The 22,152-nt window shown below is 45.7% G+C and overlaps 1 protein-coding gene across 1 annotated transcript in view; it reads left to right on the top strand.

The window, feature by feature from the left end:
* scn5lab (sodium channel, voltage gated, type V-like, alpha b) overlaps positions 1–22,152 on the top strand; it is a 371,240-nt gene that overhangs the window by 32,596 nt on the left and 316,492 nt on the right. Inside the window, exon 6 of the mRNA XM_068015187.1 lies at positions 19,350–19,586. Within this exon, the coding sequence (XP_067871288.1) occupies positions 19,350–19,586 (237 nt within the window). The remainder of the gene's footprint in view (positions 1–19,349; positions 19,587–22,152) is intronic.

Genomic DNA, 22,152 nt, shown 5'->3' with positions numbered 1-22,152 from the left:
GCCGCCTTGCCAAAGAGAGCAAGCCGCTCTTTAGAGGGCCAGCAGCATAGAATAAAGAGGAATTCAACAATCCATAACTGAAGTAATACTCTGGTGCAAAGATCCCTGAAGGGCCCAAAATTTTCAAGCTCAAGAAAAATGTTTCCCTTCGCCTCGCTGTGAACCCAACAATGTGTACCAGACTGTTCGAATTCGCAAGAATCAGCTTTGAAAATTGCATTTCTGACCTCTCCAGCCCCTTAACAAGTTCCTCAAGGAGCTTAATGGGCCGTTAATTGGAGGTGAATGGGCTCCATGTTCCCTCCCAGCCACCCTCACACGCCCTCACTTTAAAAATTGCAGTTTGTCCCGGAGGAGTCAGGATGTAGGGATGCCCTCTGACGCCGCGATAGTTAAATCGCGCCATGACCTGGTCCTGACCCCGCTGGCATTTGAAAATTCATCCTAGAGAGTAGTGGGGCATGTTTTCAGACTGGAGGAAGGTGCACAATGGGATTCTCCAGGGGTTGGCACTAGGGCCCCTGCTTTTCTTGATATATATTAATAATCCCTAGACTTGGATATACAGAACACAATTTCAGTATTTGCAGTAAACACAAAACTTAGAAGTATTGTGAACTGTGAGAAGGATAGTGATAGACTTCAAGAGGGAATAGATAAGCTGGTGGAATGGACGGACACATGGTAGATGAAATTTAATGCAGAGAAATATGAAGTGATTCAGTCTGGTAGTAAAAACGAGAAGAGGCAATATATAATAAAGGGTACAATTCTATAGGGTCTGCAGGAACAGAGGAGCCTGGGGAATATGTGCACAAATTGCTGAAGGTGGAAGGGCAGGTTGAGAATCATAGAATCATAGCAACTTTAAGGCACAGAAAGAGGTCACTTGGCCCATCATGTCTGCGCTGGCTGAGAAATGATCCACCCATTCTAATCCCACCTTCCAGCATTTGGTCCGTAGCCCGACAGATTATAGCACTTGGGGTGCATATCCAGACTCCTTTTGAATGAGTTGAGGGTCTCTGCCTCAACTACCCTTTCAGGCAGTGTTCCAAATCCCCACCACAAGGTGAAAAACCTTTTCCTCATCTCCCCTCTCATTTTTCTACCAATCACTTTAAATCTGTGCCCCCTCGTCACTGACCTATCTGCTAAGGTGAATAGACCCTCCACCTTCATTCTATCCAGGTCCCTCAAAATTTTGTACATTTCAATCAGATCTCCCCTCAGCCTTCTCTGTTCCAAGGAGAACAACCCCAGCCTATCCAATCTTTTCTCAGAGCTGCATTTTTCCAGTCCTGGCAACATCCTTGTAAATCTCCCCTGTATCCTCTCTAGTGCAATTATATCCTTTCTGTAATGAGCTGACCAGTACTGCACACAGTACTCAAGTTGTTGACTAACCAATAAGTTATACAGTTTCGGCATAACCTCCCTGCTCTTATATTCTATACCTCGGCTAATAAAGGAAAGGATTCCATATGCCTTCTTAACCACCTTATCCACCTATCCTGCTACCTTCAGGGATCTGTGAACATTCACTCCAAGGTCCCTCACTTCCTCGACACTTCTCAGTATTTTCCCATTAATCATGTATTCCTTTGCCTGTTTGACCTCCCCAAATGCATCACCTCACACTTCTGCAAGTTGAATTCCATTTGCCACTTTTCTGCCCATCTGACCAGACCATCAATATCTTCCTGCAGCCTACAGCTATCCTCCTCACTATCTACCACATGGACAGTCTTTGTGTCGTCTGCAAGAAAGTGGTTAAAAAGGCATATGAGATCTTGGGCTTTATAATAGAGGCATTGAGTGCAAAGGCAAGGAAGTTGTGATGAACCTTTATGAAACACTGGTTCGGCCTCAACAGGAGCATTGTATCCATTTCTGGGCACCACACTTTAAGAAAGATGTGAAGGCTTTAGAGAGGGTGAAAGGTTTTAGGAGAATGGTTCCAGGTAGGGGGGAACTTCAGTTTTGTGGACAGATTTGCAAAGCTGGGGCTTGTTCTCCTTAGAGAAGAGAAGGTGGAGAGGAGATTTGATAGAGATGCTCAAAATCATGAGGGGTCTAGACAGAGTAGATAGGAAGAAACTTTCTATTGGCAGACAGGTCACGAATCAGAGGATGCCGATTTAAGGAGATTGGCAAAAGACACAACAGTGACATGAGGAAAAGCTCTTTTATGCAGTGAGTGGTTAGGATCGGGAATGCACTGCCTGAGAGTGTGGTGGAGGCAGATTCAAAGGGGGCCTTCAAAAGGAAAATGGATAAGTACCTGAAGAGAGAACATTTGTTCAGATCTATCCCATGGAGTTACAACAGATATCTCCTTTGATCATCTCCTTCTGTCTTAACTAAGTAGCCTTTCTTTGTGAAATAGAATCTGCTTCCAAATTTAAGAATGATTTAAAAAAAAAACTGTGCTCAAATCCTTTTCACAAATGTTGGCTGCCTCCCTTGCTAGTACCTCTTGAGGGTGACTTTCCAAAACCAATGCATCTAAATGAGAATATACTGTTCAGAATCTTTATTGAGAAGAATGGGACTGTTTATTTTTGCGGCGGCGGCTCATATGAGTTTGTGCAATGATGTTATCACACACTGCGATAGCAGAAAGCGTTGTGCGATGCAGTTGCTGTCCATCGCTCTTACTGAAGGTGATAAGCTGTCATTCAATGTTAACAGCAGCTGGAGAGACTGGGGCAAGTGTACACCGAGTGTAATGAAAGTCACAAGTAAAGCACAGTGCAGACTGGATACTAATAGTTTACTCGTAATGGATTGTTTCTGAAACTCACATCTTTTGACTTGAAAATCATGTGCAAAAAAAAAAAAGACGGGTTTTCCGAAACAGCTCGTATCACAGCAACACTGTATATCTCAGTCGGTAGCACTGGGCTTTGGAACAGAAGGTTTGGGAGCCTGAGTCACCCGTCAAGAGCTGGGTCACGCAATCAAAGTTGACGCACGGGCTTGTTGGAATATATCAATAATTTGTGCTCATTGATTTAATTTATTATAATCGTTCTATCCAGTTACTAGTTAAATTAATGGCTGCTCATTTTCCATTTTATACTGAGTGATTATGTAGGAGAGATGTGAGGCCTAATGGTATCATAACAGTTGTTTATTGCAGTAGCAGCAGTTTCTAAATCATAGGAGGAGGCCATTCAACCCCTGACCCTGTTTCTCCATTCAGTCAAGTTCATAGCTGAACTGGGCTTCAACTCAATATCTCCGCCTTTGTTCCATATCCCTGAGCTAAAAAGAAATCTGTCGATCTTGGTCACGATATTATCAATTAATCCCCGGCACTCTCCCATTCGCAGCGTTTTAGCATTCCCGATTTCCTCTACCCTTTGTGTGAAAACGTGCTTCCTGATTTCACTCCTAACCAGCCTAACTCCGAAGAAGGGTCACTGACCCGAAACGTTAACTCTGCTTCTCTTTCCACAGATGCTGCCAGACCTGTTGAGTGGTTCCAGCATTTCTTGTTTTTATTTCTAACTTTAAGAATCTGTTTTTAAGATCACCATTGTTCTGGATTCCCCACCAGAGATATAGGCTGGATTTTGTGCCAACGGCAGGGGTGTTGATGCCAGGGCAGAAAGCCGGGGTCAATCCCGCCTCGGCTATTTGGAGAACCCCTCACCGCCCCACTGCTGCATTTGCTGGCGCTCAGGCTGCCTGGCGCCCGGGCTCCCGTCCCTTTCAAAGACAGGAAGCCGCCTCCAGGAGCTGCTGCCCAATCAGAGAGCTGGCAGCTCTTTGGTCCCAGCAGCGCCACTGGAGTGGTGGCCACTGCTGGAACTGCAGCAGGCCCAGGCTACCCAGCGTGTGGGGCGCGCCAGTGCCGGCCCTGGCAGCAGTGGGGGTGGGGTGGGTGGGTGCGGGGCAGTCATGAGGGCAAAGGGGGGGGAGGGGGGAGGTCTTTTTGAAGAGGTGGTCCTTGCCACCAGGGAGATCCTGCATAGGCCACAGGGTGCCCAATCAGGAGGGCTCCTCCCTCGAGCCCACAGGGAGGCTTCCATCTTTTACTGGATGGTCTCTCCACATGGCGGAAGGCTTCCCCCACTGCTGGTAAAATACCAGTGGCGGCAGTAAGAGGTTCTTCAGTGGCCCTTACTTGGCCACTTAAGGACCTCAATTGGCCTCTGGATGGGGAGGCACTCCGTCCTAGCCTTCCCTCACAATTTACACACCCCACACACCACCCCCCCCTCCCCCCGCCTCCCAGCCCATCCCTAGAGGGCTGGTAAAATCCAGCCCATTGCTTCACTGTGTCTACCCTATCAAATCCCTTAATTATTTTAAATACTTTGATTAGATCTCGCCTCAACTGAACATAGTGCTCCAGATAGGGTCTGACCAAGACTGTGTACACTTGAAGCATCACTTACTCACTTTTGTATTCCAATCCCCTTGAGATGAAAGCCACCCTTTCATTAGCCTTTTGGATACATTTTGTACCTGTGTACTCGCTTTTAATGAGTGTGTACATGGACACCTCACTAGCTCCTACTTTCTCGCCATTAAGAACATATTATTTGTCTTTTTCCGATGCACAGTGTGTGGCCTCACACTTTCCCACATTGAACATCATCTGCCAACTCACTTACATTGCCTACTTCCCGTGGTAACTTCCTTCTCCTATCTGCACAACTTATTGTGCCTCCTAACTTAATGTCATCTGCAAACTTGGATATACAACTCTCTTTTCTGTCATCCATGTCATTGATATATATGATATATATGATGAAAAACTAAGGCCCCTTGGGGAATACCAGTTTCACATCCCACCAATCAGAGAACAAACAATTAATCCCTTCTCTCTGTCTCCTACCCCCCAACCAACGATCGCCTCATGTCTCAAGGTTACTTCCAATGTCATGTGCTGTAATCTTTGCTAATGCTCTCTTGTGTAGAATCTTATCAGATTCTGTTTGGAAGCTCATACAGACAACATCCAGAGACAGACCCTATCCACCACATTGGCGACCTGCACAAAATTCTCTTTGGTCAATTGATCAGTTGATCAGGTCTTAAGTGCTCAGTCACTCCAACTTTGATAACAAATTCCAGTAACTCCCCCACAATTGATATTAAACTGACACCTGGCTTTTCTATCATTCCCTTCTTAAATGACCAAGTGATATTTGCATATTTCCAATTTAAATGTATGATTCCTGAATCTAGAGAGACTTGAGAAATTATAAATTAACACATCAGCAATTTTCTAATCTGTTTCTTTTCATACCCTAGGGTGGAAAACATCAGGTCCTAGACACTTGTCTACTTTAAGTCCCATTATTTTCCCCATTACTGCTTCTTTTACTTACATTAAACTCATTAAGTTCCTTCCATGGATTTGCTATAGGTTCTCTTGTACCACTGATATTTTGTCCTTTTCCTCCATTGTGCAAAGAGATACAAAATATACTTTTAACAAGAATGCCATTTTCTTTTTATCCATTATAGTTTCACTTGTTTCGGTCTTTAGTTGGCCCACGTTCCCCTTTATCGCTGCTCTCTTCATGTATTTATAACGATTTTTGCTTTCAGCTTTGATATTCCTTCCTACTTTATTTTAATATTGCCCTTTTTACACATCTCAATACATTCTTTGAGTCCCATTTTTGATTTTTATGGCTTTTCCAGTCCGCTGGGTTTCCACTTTGCTTTGCACTTGTGTAATGTTTTTTTCTTAGCTTGCTACTATCTTTCACTTCATTTGTTGTCCATGGTTCCTTAGAATATAAGAACATAAGAAATAGGTGCAGGAGTAGGCCATATGGCCTTTTGAATTTGCTCCACCATTCAATATGATCATAGCTGATCTTCTACCTCAATTGCACCTTCCCTCACTATCCCCATATCTCTTAATTCCCGTTGTATCCAAAAATCTATCAATCTCTGTCTTGAATATCTGAGCATCCTAGCCTGTGGAATTTCTCCTCATTTCAGTCCTAAATGGCTGACCCCTTATTCTGAGACTGTGACCCCTCGTTCTAAACTCTCTAGCCAGTGGAAACATCATCCCAGCATTTATCCTGTCAAGCCCCTTAAGAATGTTATGTTTCAATTAGATCACCTCTTATACTTCTAAATTTTAGAGAATGTAGGCTTAGTCCTCTCAATTTCTCCTCATAGGACAGTTCCCTCATCAGTCTAGGGAGCTTTCGTTGCACTCCCTTCAAGGCTAGTATATTCTTCCCTAGGTAAACAGATTTAACTACACATCTAGAGCCTTTGCCTTTTTGGGGTAAGTAATGGTTTTGCATTGTACTGAAAACTTCTTTAAATATTTCCCATCACTTGTCTGTAGGTTTACTCATCAACAGCTCAACCCAGTTTACTGCGATCAATTTATTTCTCATCCCTTGCAAGTTTGCCTTACCTAATGTTAAAACCATGGTTTTAAACTCTCCCTTCTCCCTCTCAAGCCTAATATTAAATTATGGTCACTATTGGCAAGCTGCTCCCTTACCATCAGATTGTTAACTAAACCTGGTCCCCTACTTACCACTAAATCTAGTACAGGCTATTCCTTTGATGGTTTGAAAAGATATTACCCTGGAAAACTGTCCTGAAAACATTCTAGCAATCCATTGTTGTTACTACTTCAGCTAATCTGCTTCTCCCAGTCTATGGGAAAATTAAATTCACCCATTATAATTACATTGTTTCTGCTACATGCTTCCCTGATCATTATTTAAATAGGATTCTGCATTTAAATTTCCAGGCCCCACGCACAATCATTTTGTTTGTATAAGAGAAATTGCATCAAAGTTGTGAGGGGGTGAAACATGCCAATGTGTAGTTTATTTCAACAAAGGTCAATGTTGCAAACAAAATATGTATTTATAAACTCATGCAGCACAGGGCATCTTTTGTAGCTTCAAAAATAAATTAAAAAGATAAAGGCTGAGTATGAAATTTAAAAGGGGAACTTCACCCCTGCATAAGATCAATATTTCATTATTTATTTTTCCCTCCATTGCTTCTCATGAAGACTCTTTGGTGCCATTTTGATGCCTGTAGTCAGACTTTTATGTCCCAGCTTACTACGTATATTGTTTATAAGTAATACAAAGAGCGTATTTCCAGCTATAATTTCATATCTGCCCATAACACCAAGCTGTGTACCAGATGGCAAGTTAAATTCTTGTCTCTATCGCCTGGGTTTTAAGCATTATCTAGCAGGGAAGTGCAGAAAGCACATGCTGCTTGGGGGAAGAACTTACATTTATACTGCAGGTCATCCTAAAGCACTTTACTGTGAATTAAGTACTTTTGAAGTAAAGCCACTGTTGTAATATAGGAAATGCAGCAGCCAGTTTGCTCACAGAAAGGTCCCACAAACAGCAGTATGACAATGACTAATCTGTTTTAGTGATGTTCGTTGGATGATATATATTGGCCCAGGAGACTGGGGAGCACTCCCCTACTCTTCTTCAAAATAATGCCAGGGGATTAATGCCCACCTGAGAGAGCAGACAGGACCTTGGTTTATAGCCTCATCAGAAAGAGACGCTGTTGTATGATTGCCTTTAAGAGTGATGTTCCTTTAGGATCTTAGTATGTCAATGAGCTAAGTACCAGGACGTGGTCATGTGACTACATGCCAGTCTCATTCTGCTACTATAACACCGAGAGGCAAGTCCTGTAAATGGTTAGCTCTGCATTGTATATACTTGTTAGCTGTTTCATAAACCTGTTTGAGATCTTCAATCAACTGAACTCCACACATCTCATTTATGTTGCATCCAACAACATAAAAAGCTTCTCATTACAGGCACTCCCTCAGTACTGCACGAGAGCATCAGTCTAGATTTTGTGCTCAAGTCTGGAGTGGGACATGAACCCACAATCTTCTGAAGCATGAGTGGTAGTGACTGAGACACAGCTGACTCTTCAAAGATCGCACTAGAATACAGGCCCATCCGCTTTTTCTTCCATGGCCAGTTACAGCATTTTTCCATTATTCTGAGAGGTTCTGTAAGGGCCATGTCCTCCCCCCAGAATTTCTGGTCTCCACTCCATGCAGGCAATGCTCACGTTCCAGGCAATAAAGGAAAAACATCAACCGTGCTTAGTTCAAGGGAAGTTGTCAGCATTCAAAAGATTCCGAGCCAATGCAGTAGCTGGACTAAGGAATGGCAGATGGATTTGAAAATAGATAAATGTAAAGTAATATGAAACATGGCTATACTATTAATGGTGGAAGGATTTTTATTGATCATTAATAGAATGTTTTCTTCTCAATGTGAGGCTGGTATCAGCAGTATTAGTCAAGCATCACTGAGATGCAACAGTGGCTATATAACTGAATACCAAAATGTTGTTTTTCCCCTGCATAACTCACAGCAAAGACTACTGTTAGAATATTATGAGTAATTTTAAACACCTGGGCTGGATTTTCATTGCGGAGGCAGGAAACAGGAGCTGGGTCTGGTTTTGGGTCTGAAACCCGCCTCCAGTGGGAAACTGATTCAGATTCAGATTTTCACATGGGTGTGTCCTCAATTGGTATGGAGACGGGTTTCCTGTCCACTTAGAGCCAGTGGGCCGGGAATGGAGGTGGGTCAGATCAAGTGTGGGACTCATGTAGACACCCCCACAGCAGCCATCACTGAAGCTGTTCATTGTCCTGAGGAAGAGATCTGCGTTTTGCGCCAAAAGCTCCATTGCACTGGATGCAAGTGAGATGTCAGGGAGCTGGAGGCCTAGCAGTAGGGGCACGGCAGACCCTCACTTCATTGATGCCCACCTGGTGAAACGTTGGAGGCCGTGAGGGACAGGAGGGAGGTCCTCTTTCCAGAGGGTGACAGGAGGAGGCCACCTCATCGTGCAGCAGGGGATCTCTCTGTACAGCTTCATCTCTCTCCACCTCTTCTTCCTCCTCCTCTCTTACCTCCTGCTCCTCCCCCGATGAGCTGTCTCCATCCAGACCGTCACCGTCCTCAAGGTCCACACCTCTCTGGGAGTCATGTAATGGAGAGCGCAGCAGATCATGACAATGACAGAGGCCCCTGCAGGAGGGTATTGGAGGGCACCACCTGACCGATCCAGGCACCAGAATCACAAACCCAATGGTCTGCTCAATGGTTGGCCTGCTGAGCAGGTAGCATTGGTTGTTACGCCTCTGAGCCTCTGTCTGGGGCTTCCAAAGAGGGGTCAGTAGCCAATGCTTCAAGAGATTTCCCTTGTTCCCTTGGGTCTATGCATGCACCTTTGGGGATGAGTGAAGGACCGAAGCAGCCTGGACTGGTAGAGGATGAAGGTGAAATGGCAGCTGCCAGGAAAGTGAGCGCACACATAGAGAAAGCTCTTGTCCTGGTCACGGTCCAGTTGGACATTGAGGGAGTGGAAGCCCTTCCTGTTGATGGATTTCAATGGCCGGTCACTGTGTGTCTTGATGGTCACGTGGGTGCAATCAATGATGCCCCGCACCTGGGGGAATCCAGCGATGGAGGAGAAACCTAATGACCTCTATGCCTCCGTAGGCCCATCTATCTCAAAGTGGATGTACTCCCCCGCCCTCCTGAACATGGCGTCCCTGGCCTGCCCTTATTGCATGATTACCTGCCAACTGTGAGATGCCACCTGAGTCCACAGCTGAACCCTGGAATAATCTGGTTATATAGAAGTTTAGGGTGACTGAGACCTTGACAACTGTGGGTAGAGGACTGCCATGGGGGCTGTGAGGCCACAGGTCATTGTGGATCAGAGCTCACAGGTCCAAGACCATCTTCCCGGATAGGCACAGCCTCCTACAGCACTGGCACATTATCATTTCCAGGTAGCTGACTCTTGGGCAGTAGGCCCAATGTCTAGGGTAGTGCCTTCTTCCCCCTTGCAGCCCCCCTCGCTGTGCTTCTCTGTCCTCCTCCTGGCCACAATGTTGCATCTGCTGAAGCTCATCCTGGCTGCTTTGTCCAATGTCAGAGTACCCTGAACTCATCTGAACTTCCTCAGCTGGACTTTGTGTGTTCACAAGGTCTTCTCCTGCCAACCCCAGCTGCCCAAGTGATGCCAGCAGCCTCATGTCCCTCTCCAGATTCCTGCAACTCACCATTGAGAAAAGCAAGTCTTAGAGCTCCAGCAGTGGTTACTCTGTGGCACTGTATCATGTTAATCCACCCTTCTCATAGCCCTCATGGCTCTCCGCATTGTTCATGACTTGTACGCACGGTCATGTTCCAGACATGCCGTTTTCCATGTTCCCTTCCTTTAAAAATTGTAAACTGTGCTGAAAAGCCTGTTAATGAGCCCCACAATGAACTCAACAGACAATTAATTGGAGGCGTGCGGGTTGCCATTCCCTCCCTCCTGATGTCCCTTTAAAAATGACTTGGCGTCCCGGAGATGGTGGAACCCAGTGCCGACCTCCGAGAACACGATCTTTAAATCACGTGCGCACCCACTCCTGTCCCCAGCGGGCTTTAAAAGTCCAGCCCCCTATCTTCAAAAGATGTACTGGAGAGAAAAGTAACTAGAATGATCCTGGGTCTTGGGGCTTGAAATTGTGAGAAGGTTCACAGAAAACAAAAATCTTATCGGGGAAATAAAGTTGACACGATCCAAATCTTTTGATTTGATTTGATTTGATTTAGAGATACAGCACTGAAACAGGCCCTTCGGCCCACTGATTCTGTGCTGACCATGAACCACCCATTTATACTAAACCTACATTAATCCCATATTCCTACCACATCCTCACCTGTCCCTATATTCCCCTACCACCTACCTATACTAGGGGCAATTTATAATGGCCAATTAACCTATCAACCTGCAAGTCTTTTGGCTGTGGGAGGAAACCGGAGAACCCGGAGGAAACTCACACAGACACAGGGAGAACTTGCAAACTCCGCACAGGCAGTACCCGGAATTGAACCCGGGTTGCTGGAGCTGTGAGGCTGCGGTGCTAACCACTGTGCCACCCGACAGAGAAAGGGATGGAATCAGGCTACTTGACTCTGAAGCTAGAAGGTTTAAGGGGTGAAATTATGAGGAAAGTTTGCTGAGACGACCTATGTATTCCCTTGAGTATAGAATATTTAATTGAGCTGTTTAAGATGATTAACGATTGGATTGGAATGATAGAAACTATTTCCTCTGGTGGAGGTGTCCGAACAAGGGGATTATACACTTAAAAGTAGAGCCAGGCCATTCACGGGTGATATCAGGAAGCACCTCATCATACAAAGGGTAGTGGAAATCTGGAACTCTTTTCCCCAAAAAGGTGTTGAGGCTGGGAGGGGGCGTCAATTGAAAATTTAAAAACTGATCTGACTAGATTTTTGTTAGGCAGTGGTATTGAGGATATTGAACCAAGGCGGGCCAACGAAGGTAGGTCACAGATCAGCCATGATCTTATTGAATGGCGGAGCAGGCTCGAGGGGCTGAATGGCCTCTTCTAAGAAATGGGAGCACATGTGATATTAGAATTAAAGAATATTTTGTCATCGAGCACTGGCACTTCCCGAATAAAGCTGATGCTTAGTGGGGGGGGGGGGGGGGGGGGGTGCGGCGGCGGTGGCAGTAGCTTAGTGGTTGTGTTACTGGGCTACCAATGCAGAGGCCTGGACTAATAATCCAGACGCGTGAGGTCAAATCTCACAGGAGCTGGGGAATTTAAGTTCAGTTAATTAAATAAAAACGAGAATATAAAAAGCTATTCTCAGTAATGGTAACCAGGAAACTACCAGGTTGTCATAAAAACCTACCTGGTTCACTAATGTTCTATAGGGAAGGAAATCATCCGTTCTTGCCCGTTCTGTCTTCTTTGTGACTCCAGCCCCACAGCGGTGTGGTTGACTCTTAGCTTCCTTCTGAAATGGCCCAGCAAACTAATCAGTTGTATTCAAGAAGGTGGCTTACTGCTACCTTCTCAAGATCCATATTAAGAAAATGAGGTTCTGATAGACAGTGTATCAGTCCACTATGTACATCCAATTCACAGTAGGAAAAAGCTATCATCGGGGAACTTCTTTTTCATTTATTCATTCATGGGATGTGGGTGTCACTGGCTAGGCCGGTATTTATTACCCATCCCTAATTGCCCTTGAGAAAGTAGTGGTGAGCTGCCTTCTTGAATCGCTGCAGCCCTTGGGGTGTAGTACACCAACTGTTATGGGCCCTGACAACATTCTGGCAATATTACTGAAGACCTGTGCTTCAGAACTAGCTGTGCCCTTAGCCAATGTATTCCAGTACAGCTACAACACTGGCATCTACCCAGCAAGGTGGAAAATTGCCCAAGTATGTCCTGTGCACATAAAGCAAGACAAATCCCACCCGGCCAATTACCACCCTATCAGTCAACTCCTGATCGTCAGCAAAGTGACGGAAGGGGTCATCAACATTGCTATCAAGCGGCACTAGCTTGGCAATAACTTCCTCACTGACGCTCAGTTTGGGTTCCACCAGGGCCACTCAGCTGTTGACCTCATTACAGCCTTGGTCCAAACATGGACAAAAGAGCTGAACTCCAGAAGTGAGGAGAGAATGACTGCCCTTGATATCAAGGCAGCATTTGACCGAGTATGTCATCAAGGAGCCCGAGCAAAACTGGAGTCAATGGGAATCGGGGTAATCTCTCCACTGGTTGGAGTTATACCCAGCACAAAGGAAGATGGTTGTGGTTGTTGAAGGTCAATCATCTCAGTCCAAGGACATCACTGCAGGAGTATCCGAGGCCCAACCATCTTCAGCTGCTTCATCAATGACCTTCCTTCTATCATAAGGTCAGAAATGAGGATGTTCACTGATGATTGCACAATGTTCAGCATCATGCATGACTTCTCAGATACTGAAGCAGTCCGTGTAGAAATACAACAAGACCTGGACAACATCCAGGCTTGGGCTGATAAGTGGCAAGTAACATTCGTGCAACACAAGTGCCAGGCAATGACCTTCTCCAACAAGAGAGAATCTAACCATTTCCCCTTGACATTCAATGGTATTATCATCGCTGAATCCCCCACTATCAACATCCTGGGGGTCACCATTGATCAGAAACTGAACTGGACCAGCCATATAAATGCTGTGGCTACAAGAGCAGGTCAGAGGCTGGGAATTCTGTGGTGAGTAACTCACCTCCTGTCTCCCCAAAGCCTGTCCACCATCTACAAAGCACAAGTCAGGAGTGTGATGGAATACTCTCCTCTTGCCTGGATAGGTGCAGCTCCAACAACACTCAAAAAGCTTGACACCATCCAGGACAAAGCAGCCTGCTTGATTAGCACCCCATCCACAAATGTTCACTCCCTCCACCACTGACGCACAGTGGCAGCAGTGTGTACCATCTACAAGATGCACTGCAGCAACTCACCAAGGGTCCTTCGACAGCACCTTCCAAATCTGCGACTTCTACCACATAGAAGGACAAGGGCAACAGATGCATGGAACGCCACGACTTGTAAGTTTCCCTCCACGCCACACACCATTCGGACTTGGAACTATATCGCCTTTCATTTTCACTATTGCTGGGTCCAAAATCCTGGAACTCCCTTCCTAACAGCACTGTGGGTGTACCTGCACTTCAGGGACTTCAGCAGCTCACCACCACCTTCTCAAGGGTAATTAGGGATGGGCAATAAATGCTGGTTGAAACTGCAACGCTCACATCCCATGAACGAATAATATAAAAAAGAACAGAACCTTTGGGTTACTTTGGGCTTCTAATTTAACAATTTGATACAAATTGCACTGAGTAGTCTATTTGTACTGGTCTTAACATCCTACCACAGTTCAGGGTTAATGGAGATGGCCTGCCCTGTCAGTCTGTGCATCCTCCATCCAAACTAATTCACTCTGTCTCCCCACTTAAACATGACTGACATGTTCAACATTTTTTTTTTATTCGTTCGTGGGCTGTGAGCGTTGTTGGCTGGGATTTATTTATTGCCCATCCCGAATTGCCCTTGTGAAGGTGGTGGTGAGCTGCCTTCTTGAACCGCTGCAGTCCACGTGGTGTAGGTACACCCACAGTGCTGTTAGGGAGAGAATTCCAGGATTTTGACCCAGTGATAGTGAAGGAACGGCGATATAGTTCCCAATCAGGATCCTCTGTGACTTCGAGAGGAACTTGTAAGTGATCGTGTTCCCTGCACCTGCTGCCCATGCTCTCGGTGGTAGAGGTCACGGGTATGGAAGGTGCTGTCAAAGGAGCCTTGGTGAGTTGCTGATGGTATACACTGCTGCCGCTGTGCATCGGTGGTGAAGGGAATGAATGTTGAAGGTGGTGGATGGGATGCCAATCAAGTGGGCTGCTTTGTCCTGGATGCTGTCGAGCTTCTTGAGTGTTGTTGGAGCTGCCCCCATCCAGGCAAGTGGAGAGTATTCCATCACACTCCTGACTTGTGCCTTGTAGATGGTGGGCAGGCTTTGAGGAGTCAGGAGGTGAATTACTCGTTGCAGAATACCCAGCATCTGACCTGCTTATTGTAAGCTTGCTATATTTTAAATTTAACTCCAAAATGGCTTCAGCCTTCGCAGGGTTAATCCACTGAACACTTTGGGGTTTGATAACCACAGTTGGAGGTATGATGTAGCACTTGTAATACCAAGCTCACTGGAGTATCATGGTCAACACCAGTCTCATAGTTGTTTAAGGACAGACCAGTTGTTTAATCGTCACCATTGTGATGTTTTATCTCATTACCTATTTGGCCGTATCTTTGGCTAGTCCCACCCCTTGCCCCAGCAATCTCCTGCGGTGTTGTCTCTCCTGCCAGGCCCTCTGGTTCCCTGACTCTTGATCCTTCTTTATAGGCCTATCCACCCTACATCTTTGTAGCAAAATCTTCAGCAATGCCATGCCAACTATCTGCAACTCTTTAGAACCATAGAAAAGTTACGGCACAGTTACGGCCATTCAGCCCATCGTGTCTGGGCCAGCCGTAAAAACTAGCTGCCCAATCTAATCCCACCTTTCAGCACCTGGTCCGTAGTCTTGCAGGTTACAGCACTTCAGGTGCAAGTCCAGGTACATTTTAAATGAGTTGAGGGTTTTTGCCTCCACCACCGATCCGGGCAGCGAATTCCAGACACCCACCACCCTCTGGGTGAAAAAGTTTATAGAAAACTTTAACCACTTCACCTTCAAACAAAACCTTCTCAAAGCTGATCTGCTTGACCAAGCTTTCAGTTACCTTTCAACTCTGCCAAATGGCTCAGCATCCATTCCATTCCCTCCACAGCCTTGGATCTTTACCCATGATAAATAAAGGGCACTAATTGCAAGTTGCTGCCCCTTCAGTTATGATGATAGATTGGAGAAGTTAGGATTGTTTTCCTTGGAGAAGAGATGTCTGAGAGGTGATTTGATAAAGGTATTCAAAATCATGAGGAGTCTGGACAGAGTAGATAGAGAGAAAATGTTCCCACTCGTGAAAGGATAGAGAACAAGCGGGCACAGATTTAAAGTATTTGGTAAGAGAAGCAAAAGCGACACGAGGAAAAACATTTTCACGCTGCAAGTGGTTAAGGTCTGGAATGTGCTGCCTGAGAGTGTGGTGGAAGCAGGTTCAATTGAAACATTCAAAAGGGAATTAGACAGTTATATGAAAAGGAAGAAAAAGGGCGGCACAGTGGCGCAGTGGTTAGCACCGCAGCCTCACAGCTCCAGCGACCCGGGTTCAATTCTGGGTACTGCCTGTGCGAAATTTGCAAGTTCTCCCTGTGACCGCGTGGGTTTTCTCCGGGTGCTCCGGTTTCCTCCCACAACCAAAGACTTGCAGGTTGATAGGTAAATTGGCCATTATAAATTGCGCCTAGTATAGGCAGGTGGTAGGGGAATTGAGGGAAGGTGGAGATGTGGTAGGAATATGGGATTAATGTAGGATTAGTATAAATGGGTGGTTGGTGGTCAGCACAGACTCGGTGGGCCGAAGGGCCTGTTTCAGTGCTGTATCTCTAAATAAATAAATAAATGTGCAGGGTTATGGGGAGAAGGCAGGGGAATGGAACTGAGCGATTCGCTCTTTCAGAGAGCCAGTGTGGACATTTTAAAAAAAAATTTATTTAGAGATACAGCACTGAAACAGGCCCTTCGGCCCACCGAGTCTGTGCCAACCAACAACCACCCATTTATACTAACCCTACAGTAATCCCATATTTCCCTATCACCTACCTATACTAGGGGCAATTTACAACGACCAATTAACCTATCAACCTGCAAGTCTTTTGGATGTGGGAGGAAACCGGAGCACCCGGAGGAAACCCACGCAGACACAGGGAGAACTTGAAAACTCCGCACAGGCAGTACCCAGAATTGAACCCGGGTCCCTGGAGCTGTGAGGTTGCGGTGCTAACCACTGCGCCACTGTGCCGACATGATGGGCTGAATGGCCTCCATCTGCACTGTAACGATTCTATTGCTATTAAGGCCACCATGTGCTGTGATGTTGGAGTGCTAACATGCATGGTGATTTCTTGTCTTCACCTCAACATTTGAATCAGAGGAAAATCGGGTGGTTTCTAAAAACAGATAGGGAAACACCTGCCCAGGCGGCGAGGACGATAATTTCACTCAGAGTGTCTAATGCAGCGATGCATGTCAATGCTCTCTGTAACCGGTCTGGTCTTTTTTGTGGCTCATTTATAATCAGGAATCCGGATGGAGCAAGCAAAACAAAATAGTCTGTGCAGCCAGATAACCCCCCAAGATCGGTCAATGATGTTGAAATTCAAGTGAGACACATCCAGAAGATCAGAATAGACTCATGTTAAAGTCTAGAGTGAATTCTACAGTCATGTTCAGCTTAGTAATGCATGTCTCATTGTCACCTACATTTTGCAAGGATTAATAGTCATGTCATGGTAAAGATTCAGTATCCTTATATTGTTACGATCTGGAACGCACTGCCTGAAAGGGTGGTAGAAGCAGATTTAATAGCAACATTCTAAAGGGAATTGGATATATACTTGAAGAAGAAAAAAGTTGCAGGGCTATGGGGAAAGAGCGATGGAGTGGGCCTAATTGGATCGCTCCTTCATAGACCCAGCATAGACATAATAGGCTGAATTTTATCAGCGCGTTGCGCTCCTCGGCAGTGCACTGTAAAAGCAGCAGCCTGCCGACATGGAATATTACGTGCGGGGGCTGATTTAAATAGAGGGGGCGGAGCGGCTGCCCCCAATGACATAGAAGGAGCAGCCGGTCCGTCGTCGGCAACGGTGTCCAGCACCAGTGTGCAGGTGTCAGCGCCATTTCTAAAGGGCTTCCACCCCTTAGAGGACATTTAAATGATTAAAGGGAGCATTTCTTTAATAATTTAAATCAAGATTTGTCCACACCCTGCAATCCCCTCTCCCACCCCCACCCCCCCACCCCCCCAATGCACAAGCAGTCATTTTTTTGGCCTATCCTCCCCCAAAAATATTAGTTGGCAGTAAGGACCTCTCCGCCCTCAAACTTTATTCCCTATGACCTTAAACCCCTTACCACCATCCCCACACCCAATGAAAAAGGTTTTCCATGCCTCCCCCTAAAGCCTGGCTCGGGTATAAAATTAAAACTCGACTCGACAACAGTCAACCCGAACCCAACCCAAGCCCGAGCTCTTTAATTTTTTTCGCACCCAACCCGACACGAATCTCCTTCATCTGTTCTGGCAGCAGGCTATTCCTGTAGCTGGAGTTGTGGGGAATCATGGGTAAGCCTGATCCCTTGACTTCCCGGAAGCAGTGTCCAGCCCGATGCGACCCGAGCCTGAATGCTGGACTCGGAATTTCGACCCGACCCGACCCGACCCTACCCGAACTTGGCACATGTAGTCGGGTCCAGTCGGGTTCGGGTCAGGTAGCCAGGCTTTACTTCCCCCACCCCCGCCCTGATAATTTTACTCCTCCCCCCTCCCCACCAGTGTCTCGCCTCGGAACTAGTTCCGAAGGCGCATGAGTTGCGATTGGCAGCGGTAAAATTGGCGTGGAGCGGCTAGCGGCGGCAGATAGGTTCATTTGCATTTAATTACTGCTCATTTAAATATTTAGATGAAAGCCTCGCCGCCAAGCGGCGGGTGGGCCGCACTGAGGTCACCATGCTGCCAGTAATATGCGGCGGGCCCTTCTTGACGTCGGGGCAAGGTGGGCCTCTCCCCGCAGAATTTTACAGGCCCCCCCCCCCACCCCCCACCACCACAACGTCAAGGGTCTGGTAAAATTCAGCCCAATGGGCTAAATGACTTCCTTCTGTGCTGTACGATTCTATCATTTTAAATGGGTTTGTAATTCTTAAAGCCCAAGCCTGCACAACCCTTCCTATTTGGACACTGTTATAGCCTTTGCTGGGATAAACACATATCAAAGGTTATCCTGATGGGATGAGATGAAAGGGGTATGAGGAGACGAATGTGGAATTTAAACACTGGCTTGGGCCAATGGGCCTGTTTCTGTGCTGCAAATTCTATGTTTATGGGTACAGAGCAGCATGTCAGATTGCTTAGAGTCATACAGACGTAAAAAATTGCCGGACAGGAAAAGACCATCTAGTCTATCAAGCCTTGCCCTGTTATCTCTTCTTCCCTCCCATTCCCTCTCTGCTTTGCAATGACCAGTGGCCACTGCATGTTTACCAGCTCCTCTTCCCTTTCCGCTACCTACTTCTCTTTGGATCCGTTATGTTCTGATTTTGCTGCTCTTGCCATCTCCAATTCTTTTGATGTGCTAGCACCATCTCTACCGATCCTAGTAGGGCGAAGGTTTCCTCTTTGAGCCACGTGTTGTGAAATTGTAAATTTGTTCTTTCCAAACGTGTTTGCCTTTTGGTGCACTTGGCACAGAGAGTGAATCTTCCCATTAGTTTGTATTTATCCTCCCTTTCTTCTTTGAAAAAAATATTCTTAGAGAGTCCATAAAAAATTGACATTTTCCAATCCAGTTTGTTCCTTTTTGGTTGGTCTCTACTTCCAGATTATCTGGAATGATTTAAACTTTCCCAACTTCAGTCAGCGAATGGTGAGAATGTGGAACTCACTTCCACATGGCGTGGTTGAGGTGATTGGCGTAGCTGCATTTAAGGGGAAGCTAGATAAACACTGCAGGGAGAAAGGAACAGAGGGTATGTTGTTTGGGTGAGATGAAGTATGGTGGCAAGAGGCTTGTGCGGAACACGGACCAGTTGGGCCGAGTGGCCGGTATCTGTGCTGTAAATTCTATGTAACTGAAATGGGAGTTTTTCCAGTCTTTTCTTTCTAAAAATCTAAACTTTGGATGATCTAACGATAGTGAAATGGAACCCTGTATCATCAGTCACCTTTAGCTAACGTGCTGATAACATGGCATTGACTGCATTCTGCCTCGACTGAGCTAAATGTTCTATTATTTCCTTGCAGGCTTAAAAACCATTGTAGGTGCATTGATACAATCCGTGAAGAAGCTAGCAGATGTCATGATTCTGACTGTGTTCTGCTTAAGTGTCTTTGCGCTCATTGGCCTTCAGCTTTTCATGGGGAACCTGCGTCAGAAATGTGTGCGAGATTGGCGAATGTTCGGCGAAATCAGACTGAATGAATCAGGGAATTACACTTGGCCTTGGAATGAAACATACGAACAATTTGTTAACAATAAAGGTAAACCTGAGATCACAAAACTGCTCAATATTTGGATTAATAAGTACTTGAGGGCGAGGAACTTAAGCGGGGGTGGTGGTGGGGGTGTGCGTATGTGGGACTAAGCAGGACTGGTATTTTAAAAGAGCCAGCAGACATGATTCCGTTCCACTATTTGCAGTCCTGGTTATGTCTTACGCTTGGATCTTCAGCTAGGCCTCTCAACAAAAAGGCCAATAAAAGAATAAGAATTTTTTAAAATCCTGCTCTCACCCTCTTGTATCCGGGAAATACAGGTCCAACTCTCAAGAGCTTGCTCTTCAGTTCCCAAATTCCTCTCCCACACCCCATGTCAATCTGCTCCACAACTGCCTTGATGTCCCGACTAGGTCTCACCCTCCCCTCTCCCCTCTCCCCTCTCCCCACTCCCCTCTCCCCTCTCCCCTCTCCCCTCTCCCCACTCCCCACTCCCCACTCTTCTTCCTAGTGGACTGCCCACGGTGTAGTGCTGACTATCTACTGTCAGATCTGGGAATAATGTCATTCCCTCCACACAGCCACCTTTTCCCATTCTAAGAACATTCTGGAAGGTAAGAATGACCTCCGGTGCCTTTTTTCCACCATCAACAGCATCCTCTGACTCACTTTCTCTGCAACCTACAATTTTACCTTTGATAAATGGTGCTTGAAAATCAGGTCTTTCTACTCAGCTCCAACTGGCTCCTCAACCTTCAATCTTCAGTTTGTCACCTGTTTTTCCTTCTGACCTCATCTGCCTGTTGTTTTCTTCGATGGAGATCATTATCCCGTTCCTCCAGCCTTTTCTGACCCAGCTCCTAGCTACTCAACACCTATTCTCCCAAGATTATCCACACCTCCTTATCCTCCAGTGCCACCCTCACCCAGTTCAAAACTGTTGTAATTGTCACCATCTGAAAGAACATTCCGTCAGGCCCCTCTGTCCTTTCAAACTACTGCTGTAACCCAACCTGAACTTTCAGTCCAAGGCTGTTTCTTTCAACTTCACACCAACCTACCCCACCACTTTCCTTTGTGTTTCGCTCTAATCCAGTTTTCGATGAGTTAAGGTAGATTCTAGGTGTACATAACATTTCATCTAACAATACCATAACTTGAAAGTGATTTGTGTTGCTTTCATGGAGTAAATACTGCAAGGTTCTACACAATTGGTAGGGCCTCACATAAAACAGGTAGGGATTTAACATTCTCATCCTTGTTTTCAATTCCCTCCGTGGCCTCGCCCCTCCCTATCTCAGTAATATTCGTTAGCCCTACAACCTGCCGAGATCTCTGCGTTGCTCCAATTCTGGCCTCTTGAGTTTCCCTGATTTCCTTTGCTTCATCATTGGTGGTGTGTCTTCAGTTACATATATCCTAAGCTCTGCAATTCACTCCCTAATCCCGCTGCCTCTCTACCTCTCCTTCCTCCTTTAAGACATTCCTTAAAAGCTAACTTTTGACCCAACTTTTGGACACCTGCCCTAATATTTCCTTATGTGGGTCAGTGTCAAATTATGTCTCATAATGCTTCTGGGGAGCACCTTGGGATATTTTACTATGTTGCATTGCAAAATCTGAGGCATTATTCCCATGTTCTTCCATCACATACGTGTAGAACATCGGCGTCATCAGACCTGTGATCCTCACTAACTGTATTGGTGAAGAGAAAGTTTTACAAAAATACCCCCTGGTTGCAAGCATCTGTTTTTATAAATGGGTAAAGCCAAATTTGGAGGCCGGCAAAACTGTTCCCAATCAATTCCTGCCTTAAATACACAAAGAATAATTTACCACATTCTTATTACCGTCCCCCCCACCCCCACTCTCACCTGTTCCTAATGGACACACAGCATATGGGCTATAAAAGTACTTCATCCAAATGTTTATATTGCTAAAATAAACAGGATGCTTAACTGAAATTAAATTTCATATTTACAGAGGATTTTCTTGCAGCAACCACAAGGTAACTAGACAAGGCTAAACGACATATGCACTCTGTACTCTGGTTGTTCTCCGTACCCTTACCCCATTACCTTTGAAGTACGGTGCATATTCTTGTTCCTAATATGAGAGTACGAGAAACCATTGTACAAGAATGGCCATTCACCTACTGAATTTGTCCTTCCAATGGATTATGTATTGTTTTTAGTTGTCTTAGATTCTTTCTGACTACTTAATTTTGGATCCTGTATCTTCAAAAGGCCATTGATTCCAGAGGAAGCTCAGAGGAGAGTGACAGGAATGATTTTAGGACCTGATCTCAGATATTATAAGGAGAGGCTCACTTACATGAACTTGTTTGCATTGGAAAAAAGATTTTCAAGAGATGTCCATAGGGTTGCCAACTTGGGTTGGATGTATTCCTGGAGAACTCAACACTTCATCTCCTGCCGCCAACTGCCCTGCCCAGTTAAACAGCCATTCCCCACCCCACCACCCATCTCCAATATTCTTATAAGAAGCAAAACTGTTCAAAGATAATGAACAATTGTTCTGATGTCCCAATGGCTTTCCCGGAGTTGCCCGCAGCAGTGCCCTAGAGATTAATCTTTAATCCCTGGAGACT

Source organism: Heterodontus francisci, chromosome 2, assembly GCF_036365525.1.
Source record: "Heterodontus francisci isolate sHetFra1 chromosome 2, sHetFra1.hap1, whole genome shotgun sequence".
Taxonomy (NCBI): Eukaryota; Metazoa; Chordata; class Chondrichthyes; order Heterodontiformes; family Heterodontidae; genus Heterodontus; species Heterodontus francisci.
This window is presented reverse-complemented; position numbering and strand designations above follow the sequence as displayed.